Source organism: Helianthus annuus, chromosome 16, assembly GCF_002127325.2.
Source record: "Helianthus annuus cultivar XRQ/B chromosome 16, HanXRQr2.0-SUNRISE, whole genome shotgun sequence".
In the NCBI taxonomy this organism is placed as follows: Eukaryota; Viridiplantae; Streptophyta; class Magnoliopsida; order Asterales; family Asteraceae; genus Helianthus; species Helianthus annuus.
In genome coordinates, this window is record NC_035448.2 from 183,293,905 (window position 1) to 183,310,281 (window position 16,377).

Below are 16,377 nucleotides of genomic sequence, written 5' to 3' on the forward strand. Positions count from 1 at the left end.
AATTAATTTCTTGTCGATTTCGCGTATATAATTAGTAGTGCCACTTGTTGATGCAGTGGGCAGGAACGTGGCATTCTCGTGAATTCAACTGTAAGCAAGGACAACATTGTCAGATTGTCACGGACCTATTTCCGCCGGAGACCCTTTCTTCTTTCTTCAATCGCATCAAACCCTTTTCAATTTCAAGCCCCCTTTTCAATTGCAGGATAAAAAGGTTCGATTTTTATTATTTTTTTTCTTTAATTTCATCGTGTAAAGATGCCTGCGTTTGATTCACGCTTCTGGGTGTTCAATTCTTGATCAGTTCTGGGCTTCTGATTGTTCAATTCTTGATTAGTTATGGGTTTATGGTTGTTTAATTTGGTGGGTTTTGATTGTTCTAGGGTTTCGGTTTAATTCCGAATAAATTTTAGTGTAAAGATTTTGAATTTGTTTGTGGGTTTTATTGGTTTTGTTATGTTATGTGCTGATTTTGAAGTTTAATTTGTTGAATTCTGTAACTCGTGGTTGAGTGTTGAATGATGAGGGTTTTTTTTTTTTTTTTTTTTTTTTTTTTTTTTTTTATAGTGCAGAAGTGATTAGGTTTTGATGGTTTACTAAATTGTTTGGTTATTGTATGTACATTGATGGGCTTGTTTCAGTTTTATGCAAGCACTGAAATTTGTGTGCTTCTTTCGGTTTTATTTTCAAGTTAAATGTTCGTTTGCGTTCGAGACAAGTGTTCACGAACTGTTCGGGAACAATTGAATTTCCTTAACGAACGAACACGAACATAAACTTATGTTCGGTATGCGTTCGTGAACAGTTCGCGAACATGTTAGTTTCCTTAACGAACGAACACGAACATGGCCTTGTTCGTGTTCGTTCGGTTCGTTTACAGCCCTATTTAAGGTTGCACATGATTGTTTTTCGATGAATGCTGGTTCTATTCGTTTAGTTTTTTTTTCAACATTTTTCTTTTGTGGGTCATTTATATTATACTTGATGCGAGGGTGTATTGTGTGTTACCGAGAACAATGAAAATGGTATAAATGAAGCTGATGCTGGAATGTTTTGCATAGGTGTCTAAGGTTGCACATGATCGTTTTTCGATGAATGCTGGTCCGGTTCGTTTAGGTCTTTTTAAACGTTATTCTTTTGTCGTTGATTTGTGTTACATAATGTGACGGTGTGTAACGGACAACGATGAAAACGGTAGCCGTTTTTTCTTTTGTGGGTCATTTATATTACATCGTTTGTATAGGTATGTTTAAAGATTTGATTTTTAAGCTGCGATTTTTTTTATTTGGTTTCGCATATGCAGCGGTGAGAAGATGGGGTGCATTACCATATGATGGAGATGTGGATATATTGTGGTGAAGTTGGTCAACATTGTAAGAGTCAATTAACCAATTGTGATCCTGATTCGCTCCAAAAAATCATTTACAAAGGGGCTTTTGTGTATTAAAGTTATTTATACAATTGGCACCATTTTCAACCTTTTTCAAGAAACAAGATCTTTGCAGAAGCGGGATTATTATTTCAGCTTTTGTTGAATCATGCCTCAAATACAAAAGCTTTATAATGCTTGTAAAGCATCTTTATCTCCAACTGGACCCGTGTCAGACGACGCTCTTGAAAAAATCCGTTCTCTCTTAGGTAAGGTTTTAAGCCTATTTATCTGTTTCGTACCTTCTCTGTGACCCCACGACCTGTTAGTTAACCGTTCAATATTATTTTTGTGGTATAACAATTTTTTTTTTTTTAAATTAACATGTGTGACGATTTTCCATGACATGTTGTTGACTTTATTCAAGTCATTTTGGATTCCTAAGAATATTTATGCGGGATATCTTCAAATATACAGACACAGACCTTGTTTGTGTTCGTTTGTTAAGATATATACATGTTCACAAACTGTTCATGAACACTTACCGAACGGGATTTAATGTTTGTGTTTTTATTAGGCAAGGAACGAAAACGAACGTTGATGATTTCAAATGAACACAAATGAAACAATCGAACACAAACAAGCGTTCATGAACAAAATATATAATACACCGACACTTATGAAATATTTTATCTGTCGGAGTTTTGAAGCACTTAAATAAAATATAAAAACTAAAAACACTAATGAACTATCAAACATAAACGAACACATTACCGAACGTTCACGAACATAAATGAACGAACGGCCTCTATATTTTATTGTTCGTGTTCGTTTGTTTAATAAACGAACGAACACAAACGAACTTCCCGCCAAACGGTTCGCGAACTATTCGCTGAACGTTTGGTTCATTTGCAGCCCTATATGTAACCATCTTCTGTATCACGCTTAAAGCAAAAGCTACAACTGTATTATGCAGTTCTTGTAGCTCTCAACATAAAATAAACACCCCTCTATGTAATTTGTATATATATGTCCGTATCTATACACTATACATATGCACACATATGTTCACACATATACATATTTACAAATAAATCTGTATATATTCATATATTCATATAAAGACCTACCAGTTTAACATGCTGTTTTAGTAAACATAGCTCTGACTTCATAATAATGACCATTTTACCCTTGGACCCTTTAAGAATCGCGTACATACGGCACAAGTGTAAATACTAAGTATTGTATTTAACCTTGAAGTTTTTCTTTCTTGAATTTGGACCAGATAAAATAAAAGCTGCAGATGTTGGGCTGGAGCCGGAAGCACAAACAGTACGTAACTGGACAGGTCCCGTAAGCGAACTCAACGGGCCCAATGGGCCCAATCGATCATTGCCACCGATTAAATATATCCATATTCATGAGTCCGACAGCTTCACTGTAAGTTTAAAAACTAAAAAGATTCACATTTTTTTCTTACGAAAAGACTGAATTATTAATATGTATACTTTTTATTCTAGATGGGGATATTTTGCATGCCACCGTCTTCCATCATTCCCCTTCATAATCATCCCGGAATGACTGTTTTTAGCAAGCTTCTGTATGGATCAATGGATGTAAAAGCATATGATTGGCTTGATGAACCCTCACCGTCTGATACGTCACAAGGTATCATCTTTCTTGACTATGACTTATGACAAGTGGTGGATAGAGGTTGCAAATATGGTGGGTCGACCCTAAACGCTTTTTTTTTTTTTTTTTTTTTCCAGTTTTTCGAAGTTTATAAAATTTCGTGTTTTAAATATGATTAAAAATGGGAACTTTGTCCAGAAACGTAATCAAAGACCCAAATCTGACAATATGAGGTATGAGTATACCTGGCAAAACAGGCGGGTCGGCGGCGTAATGGATCAAAATGGGTCGTTTTAAAAAATGGTCATAATCATTCGAGTTAAAACGAATAACATAGTTATACGTATGCATACTCATTCTAGCTAAATCATGGTTCTCCAATTTTAGTATAATTAGATGACATAATATGCTTAGTGGCTGAGGTGATTAATGTTTTTTTTTGTTGAATTGTTCTTCCCCATAATCTTTTGCTTGAATTTGATCTACTATATCTAACTAAAGCTATACAAAAATGATATAACAGATTAATTATGCAAGTATGTATAAGTTTTTTTTTTTTTTTTTTTTTTGATGAATCGGTAATGCACTTGAAAATAGCGTAATAGCATAGTGGCTGCCCCATATATTCTGCCTACGTAACATAATACTCGATAATAATTATTTGAGGTGACAAATTCAAACCCTCTATTTCTGAATGGGTAACAGATGGGTTCATGTTATGTTTCATCTTTAATGGGTCAAACACGCGTAACTATATTAACAGCTAAAAAGGAACTGGATCAAACGGGTCAAAATTCACCCAAAGTGTAGTTTTAATGATTGTTAAAGCTTGTTTTATTTTATAAGTATTATTTTATTTTCTGGCGCCAGAGGCTGTGGACCTACTTAGTCGAGTTCAAAGGGTCATGCATAGTAATGTTATGACCCCGAGATCTATGAACGTATTTTTTAAAAGGCTTAGTTTTGCTATTCAAAAAGGGGTAGCGGCGCAGCTTGTAGCCCGTTTACCAACTATCTCGATGTAAATTATTATATAATAATCAATAAATACCCTTTTATTTTTATAGATTTTTCATCAGCAAGACCTGCAAAACTTGTTAAAGATACTGTGATGACGGGCCCATGTGCGACCACAATTCTGTATCCAAACACCGGCGGTAACATCCATTGTTTTCACGCCCGAACTCCATGTGCCATCTTTGACATCTTGTCACCGCCTTACTCGTCGGAGGATGGGCGGCACTGCACCTATTTCCGGCGGTCAACTGGAGTAGTCGATACTCTACCCGGTAAATCCAACTTCATTTTCTTTCCAAACAATACAAGTCAAAGTGGTATGTTTGACCTCAAAAGTCAAAGTCATCTTTTTGTTTTTTTTGAAGGTACAATTGATGTAGATGAGTCAGAAGTTGCATGGTTGGAAGAATTTCAACCTCCTGATGATTTTGTGATTCGAAGGGGCCAGTACAAAGGCCGCGTTATCAAGACTTGAAAATGTTTTATTCGAAATTGGTCAGCATCTAAGGTGGAAACTAGCTTTGTTTATAAAGATGCTGAAGGACAATAATGTAATTCTATTGGTTATGCAAGACTTGGCATGCATATACAACATGATATAGTGTCTAGTTATTTATCTTTGGTTATACTCATTTAATGGCTTTAAGTTATATTTCTGTAGGTGTGTGTGATGCTCTTTTTTGACTAATTACTTGAGGGATTTTGTGCATTTGGGATAGAGAGTTTTAAATTTTGATCTTATTTACTTATTATTTGTTAAAATTATGGTAGAGATAAGGTTTAACCAAAATCATCATCATACTCAGTAAATCCCACCAATAGCAAAGCTAAGGTAGGGTCTGAGGAGGGTAATATGTAGACAGTCTTACCTCTACTCCGTAGAAATAGAGATGTTGCTTCCAGTGAGACTACCGGCTCAATGGTAGTTTTGCATCAAAACTTGGACATAAGACACATAACACTTACTCGGCAATTAAGACAAAGGCCAATTAGTGCATGTACTCCATTGTCTTTCGGCTATCAACGCCACCACATGATGCATGATTAACCATCCCCTCTTTTAATATTATTTTCACGAAATTAGTAAAATAACGTTAAAATTAGTGCACTTTCACTTTTGCCCACTGAGCATCCACACATATATACATTATATGCGCATACCGCAAGCGGGGCGTAAGGGTTAACAAAAGTATGATATAAAATGATGCTATACCCTTATTTTATAATATAGATAGTTTATAAATGCAACAAAAACTAGTAGATGTGTTGGATTTGAATAAAGTATGTTGGTGAAAAATATCATTTTTTTGGTTAGAAGGTTAGTAGTGAATAAAAAGTAACAAACATTAAATACATACTCAATAACTAGCCTAATGGCTTCAAGGTTAGTGGTGAGCCAATGGTATTATGTTGTAGTTGAACTAGTATCCAAACTTCAATGGCTTCTATGCAGATAGTGGTGTCATATTGGGAGAAAAATATTATTCGAGAGAATGTTGGACACACCTAAAAATCATTTGTGGTTTTAGAAATTTCAAAGATTGCTTTTGATTTAGACTAACTAATTACCAAATTATTTAATAACCCAAGCACAAATACTTACAATGATTGGTGAAGAAACACGGGTTTGCAAGACTAGAACCATGAGAGTAGAGAGAAGGGGTTAATCTATAATCTCTTCTAAACGATGATTGATGATGTCTTGAGAGCGATCTGCAAAACAATAAACACTGTAAGCTCGTTACGAAGAGGAGATGGGGTTCTCCTCGTAACCACCCTTCGGCATGAGAATAAATATCGCTTAAAGAACTAAGACAAGTGTGTGTTAATTGTAAGAGTGAGAGAGAACGAATGCTTAACCCTATGGGAGAGTCTGGTATTTATAGCCGAAGGAAGGAGAGAAGGATTATGGGCTGATGGCCTTTTAGCACAATTATCACTGTCGAAGAATATCTACTCAGTCTCCTCTCGCCAGACAACTAGTAGTGTCTGCATAGGTGGAGGCGACATGACGCAACGTGATTGTCACAACTTTTTTACACTTTTTTTTTTTTTTACAAATTCACATGAACTTTGTAATATAAAAAGGAGGTTGTCACAACTGCACACCCTGTCACCCTCACTTTGTTAAAAAAAGGCGGGAACGTATCCATGCTCATAATAATATCATCTGTTCATCTTCAACCTGAAGAAATTGCGGTCAGATTCCACTGACAGATTGTCTATATTAAGGCCTCCAATCGATAACAACAACCAACACAGACGTTCGATTCAGTTTATTCTCACTTTTTTCCATAATCAAACCTTCATTCAACCATATTCACCCGTTCTTGCCTCAAGATCTTCACACATTTAAGGTATTTCATCGGTTACACTTATTTTCATTTCTTTCGAGAAAAAATTGGGGTAGAGTGTTGTAGAAACTGAATGTAAGGATTCATAAAGTTGTTCTTGATTACTTTGAAGTTTGTTAAACGTATCAATTGATTAGAAACATGAAGATTGATCACATAATTTTAGGGTTTAGGGTTTAGCTGTTAAATCCCTAAGTTAAAATATATCATGTGTTTCATGTTTATAACGGATTGTAAGGATTCATCATGTTGTTCTTGATTGCTTTGAAGTTTGTTAAACGCATCAATTGATTACAAACATGAAAGATCACATAAATTTTAGGTTTTAGGGTTTTGCTGCTAAAATTCAATCAAAGTGTTTCTGATTATGACTTTAATTGCAGAAAATTCAATCAAACTGTTTTTGATTATGATGGATAACAAGGGTTTGAACATTAACCGGCCACTTTTGTCCGTGAGGCGATTCTCATCGTCGTTAACATCATCACAGAAGAACGAAAACAGAAAAAACGAAAGTTATCTTCCAGTTAACAAACCTTCAACAGAATCTTGTAAAACTGGATCAACATCAAGAAGTGTTCCTTTCGGGTGGGAACATAGTCCCGGAAGACCCAAGAATGAAAAGAATAAACAGATTCAAGTCACGGAAAGCCCTCCAAGTAGGTTTTTTAAACCCAGAAAGATATTTAAAGCCGAATGTTCAAAATCAAGAAAGAAAGAAACTTCTGGTTCTCAGAATGATAGTGGTGAAGTGTATGTGGATGCAGTTGAGACGATTTCATCAGGGGAAATGTCGTTCAATAGTTGTAGTGCAAGTGGTGTGATTGGACTCGGGTCGGATGTGAAACCATCTGGGCTTCTTCGGGCTGAACCGAGAATGAGGGATGTCATTTTGGGTCGTTTTCTTCCTGCTGCAAGAGCAGTGGCTTCAGATGCACCTCAGCGTACTTTAAAGAAAATCGCTGTTAAAGAGAAGCCACAAGTGAAGAAGTCGGTGAAAATGGATGATAATCATAAAAAGGTCCAGGATGATTACGATAGTGATTATGAGTACCATGAACATGATACTAAATCGTTTAAATTTTGTGGACTAGTTCCACGTTTTCGTTCTGTAAATCCAGTTCATGGGATGTGTATGAAGGCCAAATTACCGATTTCTCCTACAAATAGAATTCACGCAGGCTCTTCGTGTAGTAGTTCTTTCAGAGAAACTGACGGTGAGGTACTATCTATTTCACTATTTGGATCTATTCTTACATAAACAGTTATTTAACTAATAATTACTGATTAACCGTTTTTAACCTTTTGATCTTAGCCTGCAAGGAGTGGTGTACACAAGCATAGATCACGGAATAATGCTTTGAAGATCGAATCCACCGAATCCACAAACTTAGAAGGATCAAAGCTGTACAATCGTCTGCAGGGACCTGCGTTTTCAGCTGAACTTAGCGGGTCGATTCAATCTACTGTTTCTGAGCAAAGCAATACAAGTTCAAAGAAAAAGGGTATAAGCGTTAGGGGACCTGCATTTTCAGCTGAACTTAGCGGGTCGATTCAATCTACCGTTTCTGAACAAAGCAATTCAAGTGCAAGGAAAAAGGGTATAAGCATTAGGGGACCTGCAATTCCATTTGATCTTAGCGGGTCGATTCAGTCTACCGTTTCTGAACAAAGCGATACAAGCTCAAAGAAAAAGAGTATAAGCTTTAGGGAATTACTAGCTGATATGAAGAAGACGAATGAAGTTACAGAACTCGACGACCAAGATTCCATAATTGAGAAGACGGTTTATATTGATACGGTTCATATAGCTGAATCTCCAAAAGAAGATTCGGCTCCATCATGTTCAAAAACGCAATCCAGCTTCAATGAACCGTTGGAGTCTATGCATGCTGATGAATCAAAACATGATATGAAAGGAAAAAAGTGTAAAGTTTCTGATGCTGATTTGGAATTGTTTGGTGATGCTAAAGGTAACCAGAAACTGAAAGGTTTTCAGCACCTTGCTCCACTGCCACTGCCAAAATCACCGTCAGACTCGTGGCTGTGTCGTACGCTGCCTTCGGCAAAAAAGGCACATACTTTATGGATCCCTATATACATGCCTCCCAGTGCGGTAGCTGATGACCCAAAAACGGATGAAAACGACCAGTTACATAGTCCGCAGGAACAAATGAATCCTATGCCAGAAAGTTAAAGTGGGGTGGTTCTGCATGTGAATTGGTTTGTCATACCATTTTGTTAACCTTTTGTTAATAAAATAGAAAAGATTATAACAAATGGCTTTTGTAATCATGCTGATATGTTTTGACTTGTCACTTAACTCGTTTAGCTCGTCTATTAAGTGCAGTTGTAACCGTTGTGATTACTGTAAAAATGTAACCAGGTACGCGAGGCTAGTGGATTCACCTCCCGCCTCGACCTTCTGAACCTAAGTGACTCGAAGCGACCATGCATTTGTTAAAATCAAGACCATGGTTAACAAACCTAGTCATAACTGAACTAACCAAACTTGGTTTAAATTTATGGGACCTAAATGGTTCTAGTGGAGCTAAATTGATCAAATTGGTTTTCAAAGTGTGTATTCTAATGGTAAAAAACTATGATAATTAGCTATGATAAAATGCTTAAATTAAGATCTATATTACCAGTGGCGGATCCAGGAATTTGATGCACAAGGTTCCTTTTAGCAGATTTTCACTAATTCTCAGTAATTTTTGATTTTTTTCCAAATCATACAAAATTTCCACTATTTTTTTTTCTATTTTTTCCAAACTGAGAGGGTTCCTCGGAACCCCTAAAACACCCCTGGGTCCGCCCCTGTATATTACATTTTTTACTTGATTATAAAATGTAACAATCTTTTCTTGTACAATACCAAACATGTCACCTCCTCTATGCAATACCCACGTTATAATATTTCTCAAATTGCATAAATCAACAGCATAACTTTTTATACTCATTTTAGACAGTTAAATAAAACAAAAATAGTAACAAAAATGTGGAAATCAATTATCATTAAGATGGAAAGTAATTAAACAGATTATTATATTTAGTAAAAAATACACTTAAAATGAAAATAAAACCCAATCACCCAAACAAATTGTGAATTTGCTAGCACATTTGTTACATGTGAAGTTGTGAATAGTTCTACCAATTCCATTGCTTTTATAACTTATTAAGGTGGGATACCTTATACGATGCTACATGTGTAGTTGTGAACAGTTTTATCAATTCTATTGCTTTTATAACTTATACTAGTGGGATTCCTTATGCGATGCGATGGGAATTCGATTTGACCGGTATCAGTTCGGGTCATTACGACACAGGTACGATATTGGTACCCGGTATACTTTACGATATCAAATTTCAATACAACTCCGTCTTCAATTAAATTTATACCGAAATGTTGAGAAAATAAAATTATAGACACATATGTATTGAGTTTTCTTAAAAGAGTTAAGAAATACAAACTGTTAATAAAATAATCAAATTAAACGTTAAAGACTTATATTCTTTATTGTTTACGAAGTGAAATTGCAACTCGAGAAAACGTATCTTATGATAAAGTAACTACTTATATTCAGTGTTGTAAAAGTCGGATTCCAAGGCCGAGTACTTGGCGACTACTCGGTACTCGGAACCTTACCTTGGAGAGTTACTAAAAGTCAGTCTTTATAAGTCGGAGGCAGTCAAACTCGGCATACACGGCGACGACTCGGAATACTCGGTCAGATACTTGATGGGAACCTTGGAATACTCAACAACTACTCGGCCTACTCGGCGACTACTTGGGATTATGCTAATTTTGACATGCATAATGATAATTTTGACATGAATTACGCTTATTTTGACACATACAAAATATCCAATAATTAATTTCTTTATATTTAACATGTCCGAGTACTCTTCGAGTACTCCCAACTCCCCACTCGGCCGACTAGTGAGCGTCTAGCAACTTCTGCAACACTGCTTATATTACATAAAATTAGTAAGTATAGTAATTAGCTAATTTGAAGAAACACACATTATTTCTAACAATATTTTTTAAATCGAGAAAATTGTAAATATCCAACTCTAATATATCCCCAAACAAGATATCTCTTAATGAGAAAATAACTGAAGTCATGGATCATTACTTGTCAAAACATATCTTATTATTTATTTAATTAATTTTATTTATTTGTATTTTTCAAACTAGTTTTCAATTACATAAGACTGAAAATAATAAATATTTTTTATTTATTTATATTTTTCAAACAAATTTTTATTACATAAGAGTGAAAATAAACCACATATATACCGTTGCTTGTTATCATATCAATCCCGTTGAGTGTAACAAACAAACTAACAACTTATTTCAGTTACAACTTACAATAAACGGTATATAAATAATCCAGTGGGGCCCATAACCAGTCACCACAGAATTGAAAACCGTTTGATCAGAAGAAGAAAGAAAAATGGAAGAACAATCGTCTACACCTGGTGAAGGTAGCAGCAGTAACACTACCACTAAAAAGCAACGCAACTACCTCGGCAGCGGCAAACCACGGCGGGGCCGTCCTCGGTCAATCCGGCCACCACGTAGGCTTCCCGCCGGCCAGCCTGAAGTTCAATCGCCTCCTTGTACGGACTACGATAGGGCTTACTTCAAGTATTATTCTCATGTCGGTGTTCATGAAGAGATGCTAAAGGTATACTGCTACAATTATCACGTATTCTTTCGATTATTGCTATGCATTGTTGATTTTCTGTATGTATTTGTGTTATTATTACGGTTTATTGTAATTTGTATGTTGTTTACTGTTTTGTATACCTAATTTTGTTCATATATTGTTTCTATATATGTCTTTGTGTTATTGTTAGGTTTATTATATGTTATTTACTGATTGTTTACTGTAATCTATATCTATATGATATATATTGCAAAGTTTATTGTACATATATTGTTCCGGTTGCTTCAATTCATAGAATGTTCTGGTATTCTTATGGTTTAATGTACGTTCTTTACTGTTCCGTATCCATAATTTTGTTCATATAAATGCTGATTTTGTTTACTACAATCATTCCATATTGTTTTGTTTCTGATATATCAGCCTGCATTGTTGATTTTCTTTATGCTCAAGGTACTGTTACAATTATCGCGTATATTTTCGATTATTGTTTTGCATTGTTGTATGTTCTTTAATTGTGTTCATATACACGCTGATTTTGCTTACTCTAATCTAGATCATATTGTGTTCTAGTATTCGGTTGATTTTCTGTATGTCTTTGTGTTATTATTATGGTTTATTGTATGTTCTTTACCGTTCAGTACCCCTAATCTGTGTGATATTGTGAATTTGGTTATACATTTCTTTCCGGTTGCTTCACATTGCTAGGAGCCAAAGTTCGTAGTTTAGGGTTCATAGAAATGTTTGGTATTCAGTTGATATTCTTTATGTCTTTATGTTGTTTTTGTGGTTTATTGTATGTTCTTTGCTGTTCTGTATGCCTAATTGTGTTCATACATATTGTTTCTTGCCACATAAACGCTGACTTTGTTTACTATCATCTATATGACATTGTAATTTTGCTTATATAGTTGATAGACACAGCTTGAATTAACTATGTAGGTATGAAGAGTTCAGCATGTTATGACATTCAGTTATGACTTTTCAAGCAATAAACAAATTTTTCAATGTGGGGGGGGGGGGGGGGGATAGTGCACGGTCCTCCCAACCGCCGGAGTGATCCCACTCTTGTCTCACTCTTAACTATGCATCTTCATGATTCTTTATGTTGTATTCCAAATTTCTAACTAGTTTAGTTCTGCAGGATCAAGTGAGGACAGAAACTTACAGAAATGCTATTTTACAACATCAGAGTCATATTAAAGGCAAAGTAAGAAAATACTCGAGCGTTTTTTATGTTTAATTTCATAATATTTATTTTATTCACTTGTATCATAGGTTGTTCTAGATGTTGGCTGTGGCACAGGAATCCTCTCAATATTTTGTGCTCAAGCCGGAGCAAAACGAGTAAGTTTATTTAAGAAATAAACAATGGTTTTGATGAATGATTATATTTAAAATGATTAAATTATTTGTAATTTCTTTAATAATCGCACTGGTTTTATTTTTACCAGGTTTATGCAGTGGATGCCAGTGAGATAGCTATGCAGGTATGTTAATGATATTCTAATCATAATTAATCCATTAAAACATATGATGGTTCTAAATCTAGTTTTATATTTAATTTTTGAAACAGGCGGAAAGAGTTGTCAAGGCAAATAACCTCTCGGACAGAATTGTTGTTTTAAACGGACGTGTTGAGGTACAGTCCCATAAACAACACGATATAAATCTTGTACATCAGTTGTGATTATAATTATGACATCATATTGTCTTCTTGCAGGATGTTCAGATTAATGGAATGGTTGATGTTATAGTTTCTGAGTGGATGGGTTATATGCTTCTATATGAGGTACCAGTTTTATTCTATATTTATTTCTTATGTTTTATATCAATAAATAATGTCTAGTATTTCTGTTGTATTATAGAGCATGCTTGGGAGTGTTATTTTTGCCAGGGATCGCTGGTTAAAACCAGGCGGTCTTATTCTTCCTTCACATGCAGTGGTATACCTAATTTATTCATTATTGTCAGCATTTCTAACTTTTAAACAATATAATTGTAATAATATTTCATGCAGTTATACATGGCCCCTGTTACACATCCTGACAGATATGCAGAAAGTATTGATTTCTGGCGGAATGTCTACGGGGTTGACAGTGAGTAAAAAATAATCCGAAATAAACTTATCCACCTTGTATATGTGTAAATTTAATAATTTTAAGTGCATTCTGTATGTGTGAATCAAACTTTGGTTTATTGCAGTGTCTCCATTATTGCCATTAGCAAAACAGTGTGCCTTTGAAGAGCCATGTGTGGAGACAATCAACGGAGAGAATGTTCTTACGTGGCCACATGAGGTTAGTTTCTAAAAGATCACTATTAATGTTTAATGTATATATTTGAAATTTTGTTTTTGCTGGAAACAGGTAAAGAATGTGGATTGCTATACAATCACAATCAAAGAACTAGAATCAGTCACAACAAGATTTAAACTACAATCTATGATGAAAGGTAAAGTCCCTTACAAACACTTTTAAGGTATTTTTTTATCTCGGTAATTATAAATATTACTAAAACACAAGTTAGGATTACTGTAGCATCCGTCACATCGGCGCTACAGTAACTTTTTTTATTATTTTTTTGGTTTTTGTCTTTTTTTTTACTTTAACCCTTTAATTTTCAGTTTTTACGCTTACACTCCCTTAACTTTCTAATAACTTTATGAAACATCATTTGACCCCCTTGAGTTTTAAGTGTTTATTCTTATATAAGTACGTGTCGGTATAAATTCAAGTTGATTTATTTTTCCACGTAAATTTTGTCGGGTCAAATATAATACGTTTTCGTGCATATTTTTATGTATGTTTTTAGTTGGTCTACGTTTTGACGTAAATGCTGTTCGGAAGCAAGTCAGGTCAAATTTGATACATTTTCATTAGACGGTATAAATTCGAGTTACTTTACGTTTCGACGCCGCCGCAATGCGGTACCATCCTTTAACTTAAAAAACACTATTTCTTTAGGTTTCGATTTAATTTTTTTAGGAAATAAGTCGAATCAAATATAAAATGTTTTCGTTATTATTTTATGTACATTTTTAGTTGGTCTACTTTTTGACGTAAATGATGTTTGGAAACAAGTCGGGTCCAATATAATACATTTTCGTTAGACGGTATAAATTCGCATTACTTACGCGCAGGAGAAATTTACTAGTTTACAGTAATCCGATTAATTCTTTTTTTTTTGTTCAGCTCCCTTGCATGGGTTTGCATTTTGGTTTGATGTTGAGTTTAACGGACCTGATAAAACAAACCCTTCTAGTGGTCATCCGAGGAAACGAGCCCGTCCAGATGATGCACTTGTTCTTTCCACTGCACCCGGGGATCCTTATACACACTGGCAACAGGTACACTGTTGTGGGTGACGGGTCAAAATTGGCGGCTTGGTGATGGGTTAAATGGGCCGGGTCTCATTGACCCAAACACTATCTATTTATAAAAAAAGTAATCACTGAACCTGTTAGAACTAGTAGATAAATCAGCCAGTTCATTAGTATATAGGTCAAAATGGGCACTTGTAATTGTGGTACTTGGTTGTTAATTTTTTCTATTTTATTTTTGACAGACGTTGGTGTACTTCGATGATCCAGTAGAGGTCGAGAAGGATCAGGTTATTGATGGTTCTGCTACATTAACTCAATGTAAAGAGAACAATCGGTTTATGGACATTCATCTTGAATATGCGTAAGTTACTCATTCTAACTACTTTTTAGAACCTCATTCTCTGCTTATATAACATAGTGATTTGTTATTGTAACAATATTGTTTTCATATTCATAGTTAAGTGATTAATGCATTAGATAATAATAACTGGACAAAGAAGTGGTTCCAATCTATAGCCAATTCCAACCCGTTCTACAATGACCCGTTTTGAATCTTGAGCTTTGACCCATTACTTTACATGTATAACTAATAGTTGTTTGACCTTTTCTCTTGCAGCTCAGGTGGTCATATCTACGTAAAGAAATCCGTGTTGCGTTGACCATGTGTGAATTGATATGTTTGTTTGACTTTTCACTGTGCAAGAATAGTTTGTGTTTGTAGTAGAGATATTAGATATATAGAGAGTGTAAGATTTTGTAAGGCTTAGTCAGTGGATTAAAGATTTTGGTGTTTTTAAAACACCTGTCTTGTTGGGATGTTGAATGTCATGTTCTACTATTCATTCTGTTTTTTAGGATAACAATTTTTTTGCATATAAAAGTTGAAAAAAGTAACTGCATTGAATCGTTTTTTCGTAATTCTAGAATTGAGTTTATAGTATTATTATATCTACAGGGTTAGGTTGAAACTTGAAATAATCATGGATCTGTTTAAAATTTTGTAATTAACATGACAATGCTTCCTGTCAAAATGTGATTTATTAGTAATAGTAATAGTAATTGTAATACCCTGTGTGTGTATAGATAGATTATAGATATATATCAAAAGAAATTCAAAAGAGGCAACCGAATGCGAGCCACCTTCTAAACTATTGGGTTTCTTTAATGATGACATAAGTCAATTTTCTTGTAGCCCAAGATAAAGAAAATCCAGATGGCACAAATTAGCTTAGTTTAAACTTTATATTATTTGTTTATCACACATTTCTTTAGTTTAAACTGATAAATCAAAGAACAATTAAAAACAATTTCTCAACATCAACAACAAAACATAATATAATAAAATGGGCTGTAAATTTTCCTATAAATACTCATCCCACACTCATACCCAACACCACCTCAACTTAACCATACCAGCCTTTCTTCCCTTAATTGGTGTCAATGGCTGGTTCTGGTTCAGCCTTTGCTCAAGCTTACCTATTGACTAAGCTCCATCAAAAAGACACCAACTATACAACTTTCAATGAAAGTCATACAACCTTAGTCGATGACCATCACGCTACATCTTCAAAGATATGCTGCTTCCCGGCTCTTTTCAATAAAATTCATCCCAAGAACTTCTCTGCTTCCCCTCGTTCTCGTTTTTCTCCTCGCCAGTCACAGGACCTAGAAAACACCAATCTTGATGGTGAAAAATATCGGAATGCCTAGTTTTAATACAAGACGATTGAAAAAACTTGAGAGAAAGGATGCTAGGATCTTAAGATGGTTATCATGTTTGATTGAATCACTATGGACTGAATTACACTATTGTTATCATTTTTAAACTTAAACCAGAAAGAGTAGTGTATGTTTTTTATGTGTATGATAGGGTTACATATGTGATATGGCCTCTATATACAATTGTTTGCACCATAGCACACCTCTTTTTTTTTCTTTTGGTTTGTATTTGAAGTATAGCTTGTTTTTCTCTTATAGCTTTTAATGGATTAATAGATAGTGTTTTAT

General features: G+C 34.8%; 3 protein-coding genes across 8 annotated transcripts; all 3 read left to right on the forward strand.

The window, feature by feature from the left end:
* The first annotated feature begins 45 nt into the window (after nucleotides 1-45).
* On the forward strand, nucleotides 46-4,678 carry LOC110918524 (plant cysteine oxidase 4). Of its 5 annotated transcripts, none has more exons than XM_022162822.2 (8): nucleotides 46-214; nucleotides 1,062-1,194; nucleotides 1,304-1,373; nucleotides 1,489-1,638; nucleotides 2,655-2,809; nucleotides 2,890-3,037; nucleotides 4,069-4,290; nucleotides 4,384-4,678. In XM_022162822.2, the coding sequence occupies exons 4-8, from the start codon at nucleotides 1,539-1,541 to the stop codon at nucleotides 4,491-4,493; spliced, it is 735 nt and encodes a 244-aa protein (XP_022018514.1). In that variant the 5' UTR covers nucleotides 46-214; nucleotides 1,062-1,194; nucleotides 1,304-1,373; nucleotides 1,489-1,538; the 3' UTR covers nucleotides 4,494-4,678. The 5 variants fall into 5 exon arrangements, with proteins under 5 accessions (XP_022018514.1, XP_022018515.1, XP_022018511.1 ...); XM_022162823.2 differs by having other exon boundaries at nucleotides 1,506-1,638; XM_022162821.2 differs by lacking the exon at nucleotides 1,062-1,194 and having other exon boundaries at nucleotides 51-214; nucleotides 1,506-1,638.
* A 1,441-nt stretch (nucleotides 4,679-6,119) lies between these two features.
* LOC110918522 lies at nucleotides 6,120-8,749 on the forward strand. Its single transcript, XM_022162816.2, has 3 exons — nucleotides 6,120-6,375; nucleotides 6,756-7,594; nucleotides 7,688-8,749. The coding sequence occupies exons 2-3, from the start codon at nucleotides 6,782-6,784 to the stop codon at nucleotides 8,567-8,569; spliced, it is 1,695 nt and encodes a 564-aa protein (XP_022018508.1). The 5' UTR covers nucleotides 6,120-6,375; nucleotides 6,756-6,781; the 3' UTR covers nucleotides 8,570-8,749.
* A 2,032-nt stretch (nucleotides 8,750-10,781) lies between these two features.
* On the forward strand, nucleotides 10,782-15,264 carry LOC110918523 (probable protein arginine N-methyltransferase 6). 2 transcript variants are annotated; one of them, XM_022162818.2, is made up of 13 exons: nucleotides 10,788-11,066; nucleotides 12,190-12,255; nucleotides 12,324-12,392; nucleotides 12,500-12,535; nucleotides 12,622-12,687; nucleotides 12,769-12,837; nucleotides 12,914-12,991; nucleotides 13,066-13,144; nucleotides 13,251-13,345; nucleotides 13,415-13,499; nucleotides 14,240-14,394; nucleotides 14,613-14,731; nucleotides 14,987-15,230. In XM_022162818.2, exons 1-13 carry the CDS (start codon nucleotides 10,833-10,835, stop codon nucleotides 15,027-15,029), a joined length of 1,194 nt encoding a protein of 397 aa, XP_022018510.1. In that variant the 5' UTR covers nucleotides 10,788-10,832; the 3' UTR covers nucleotides 15,030-15,230. The 2 variants fall into 2 exon arrangements, 1 of the variants encoding a protein (XP_022018510.1); XR_004883164.1 differs by lacking the exon at nucleotides 14,240-14,394 and having other exon boundaries at nucleotides 10,782-11,066; nucleotides 14,987-15,264.
* The last annotated feature ends 1,113 nt before the right edge of the window (nucleotides 15,265-16,377 follow it).

Excerpts from the sequence above, each read along its gene's own strand:
- LOC110918524 (XM_022162822.2), top strand. The coding sequence starts at position 1,539 with ATGCCTCAAATACAAAAGCTTTATAATGCTTGTAAAGCATCTTTATCT. Across the intron at positions 1,639-2,654 it reads AAAAATCCGTTCTCTCTTAG|ATAAAATAAAAGCTGCAGAT; the intron begins GTAAGGTTTTAA and ends AATTTGGACCAG. Across the intron at positions 4,291-4,383 it reads AGTAGTCGATACTCTACCCG|GTACAATTGATGTAGATGAG; the intron begins GTAAATCCAACT and ends TTTTTTTTGAAG.
- LOC110918522 (XM_022162816.2), top strand. The coding sequence starts at position 6,782 with ATGATGGATAACAAGGGTTTGAACATTAACCGGCCACTTTTGTCCGTG. Across the intron at positions 7,595-7,687 it reads TCAGAGAAACTGACGGTGAG|CCTGCAAGGAGTGGTGTACA; the intron begins GTACTATCTATT and ends TTTTGATCTTAG.
- LOC110918523 (XM_022162818.2), top strand. The coding sequence starts at position 10,833 with ATGGAAGAACAATCGTCTACACCTGGTGAAGGTAGCAGCAGTAACACT. Across the intron at positions 12,688-12,768 it reads TTTTAAACGGACGTGTTGAG|GATGTTCAGATTAATGGAAT; the intron begins GTACAGTCCCAT and ends GTCTTCTTGCAG. Across the intron at positions 14,395-14,612 it reads CTTATACACACTGGCAACAG|ACGTTGGTGTACTTCGATGA; the intron begins GTACACTGTTGT and ends TATTTTTGACAG.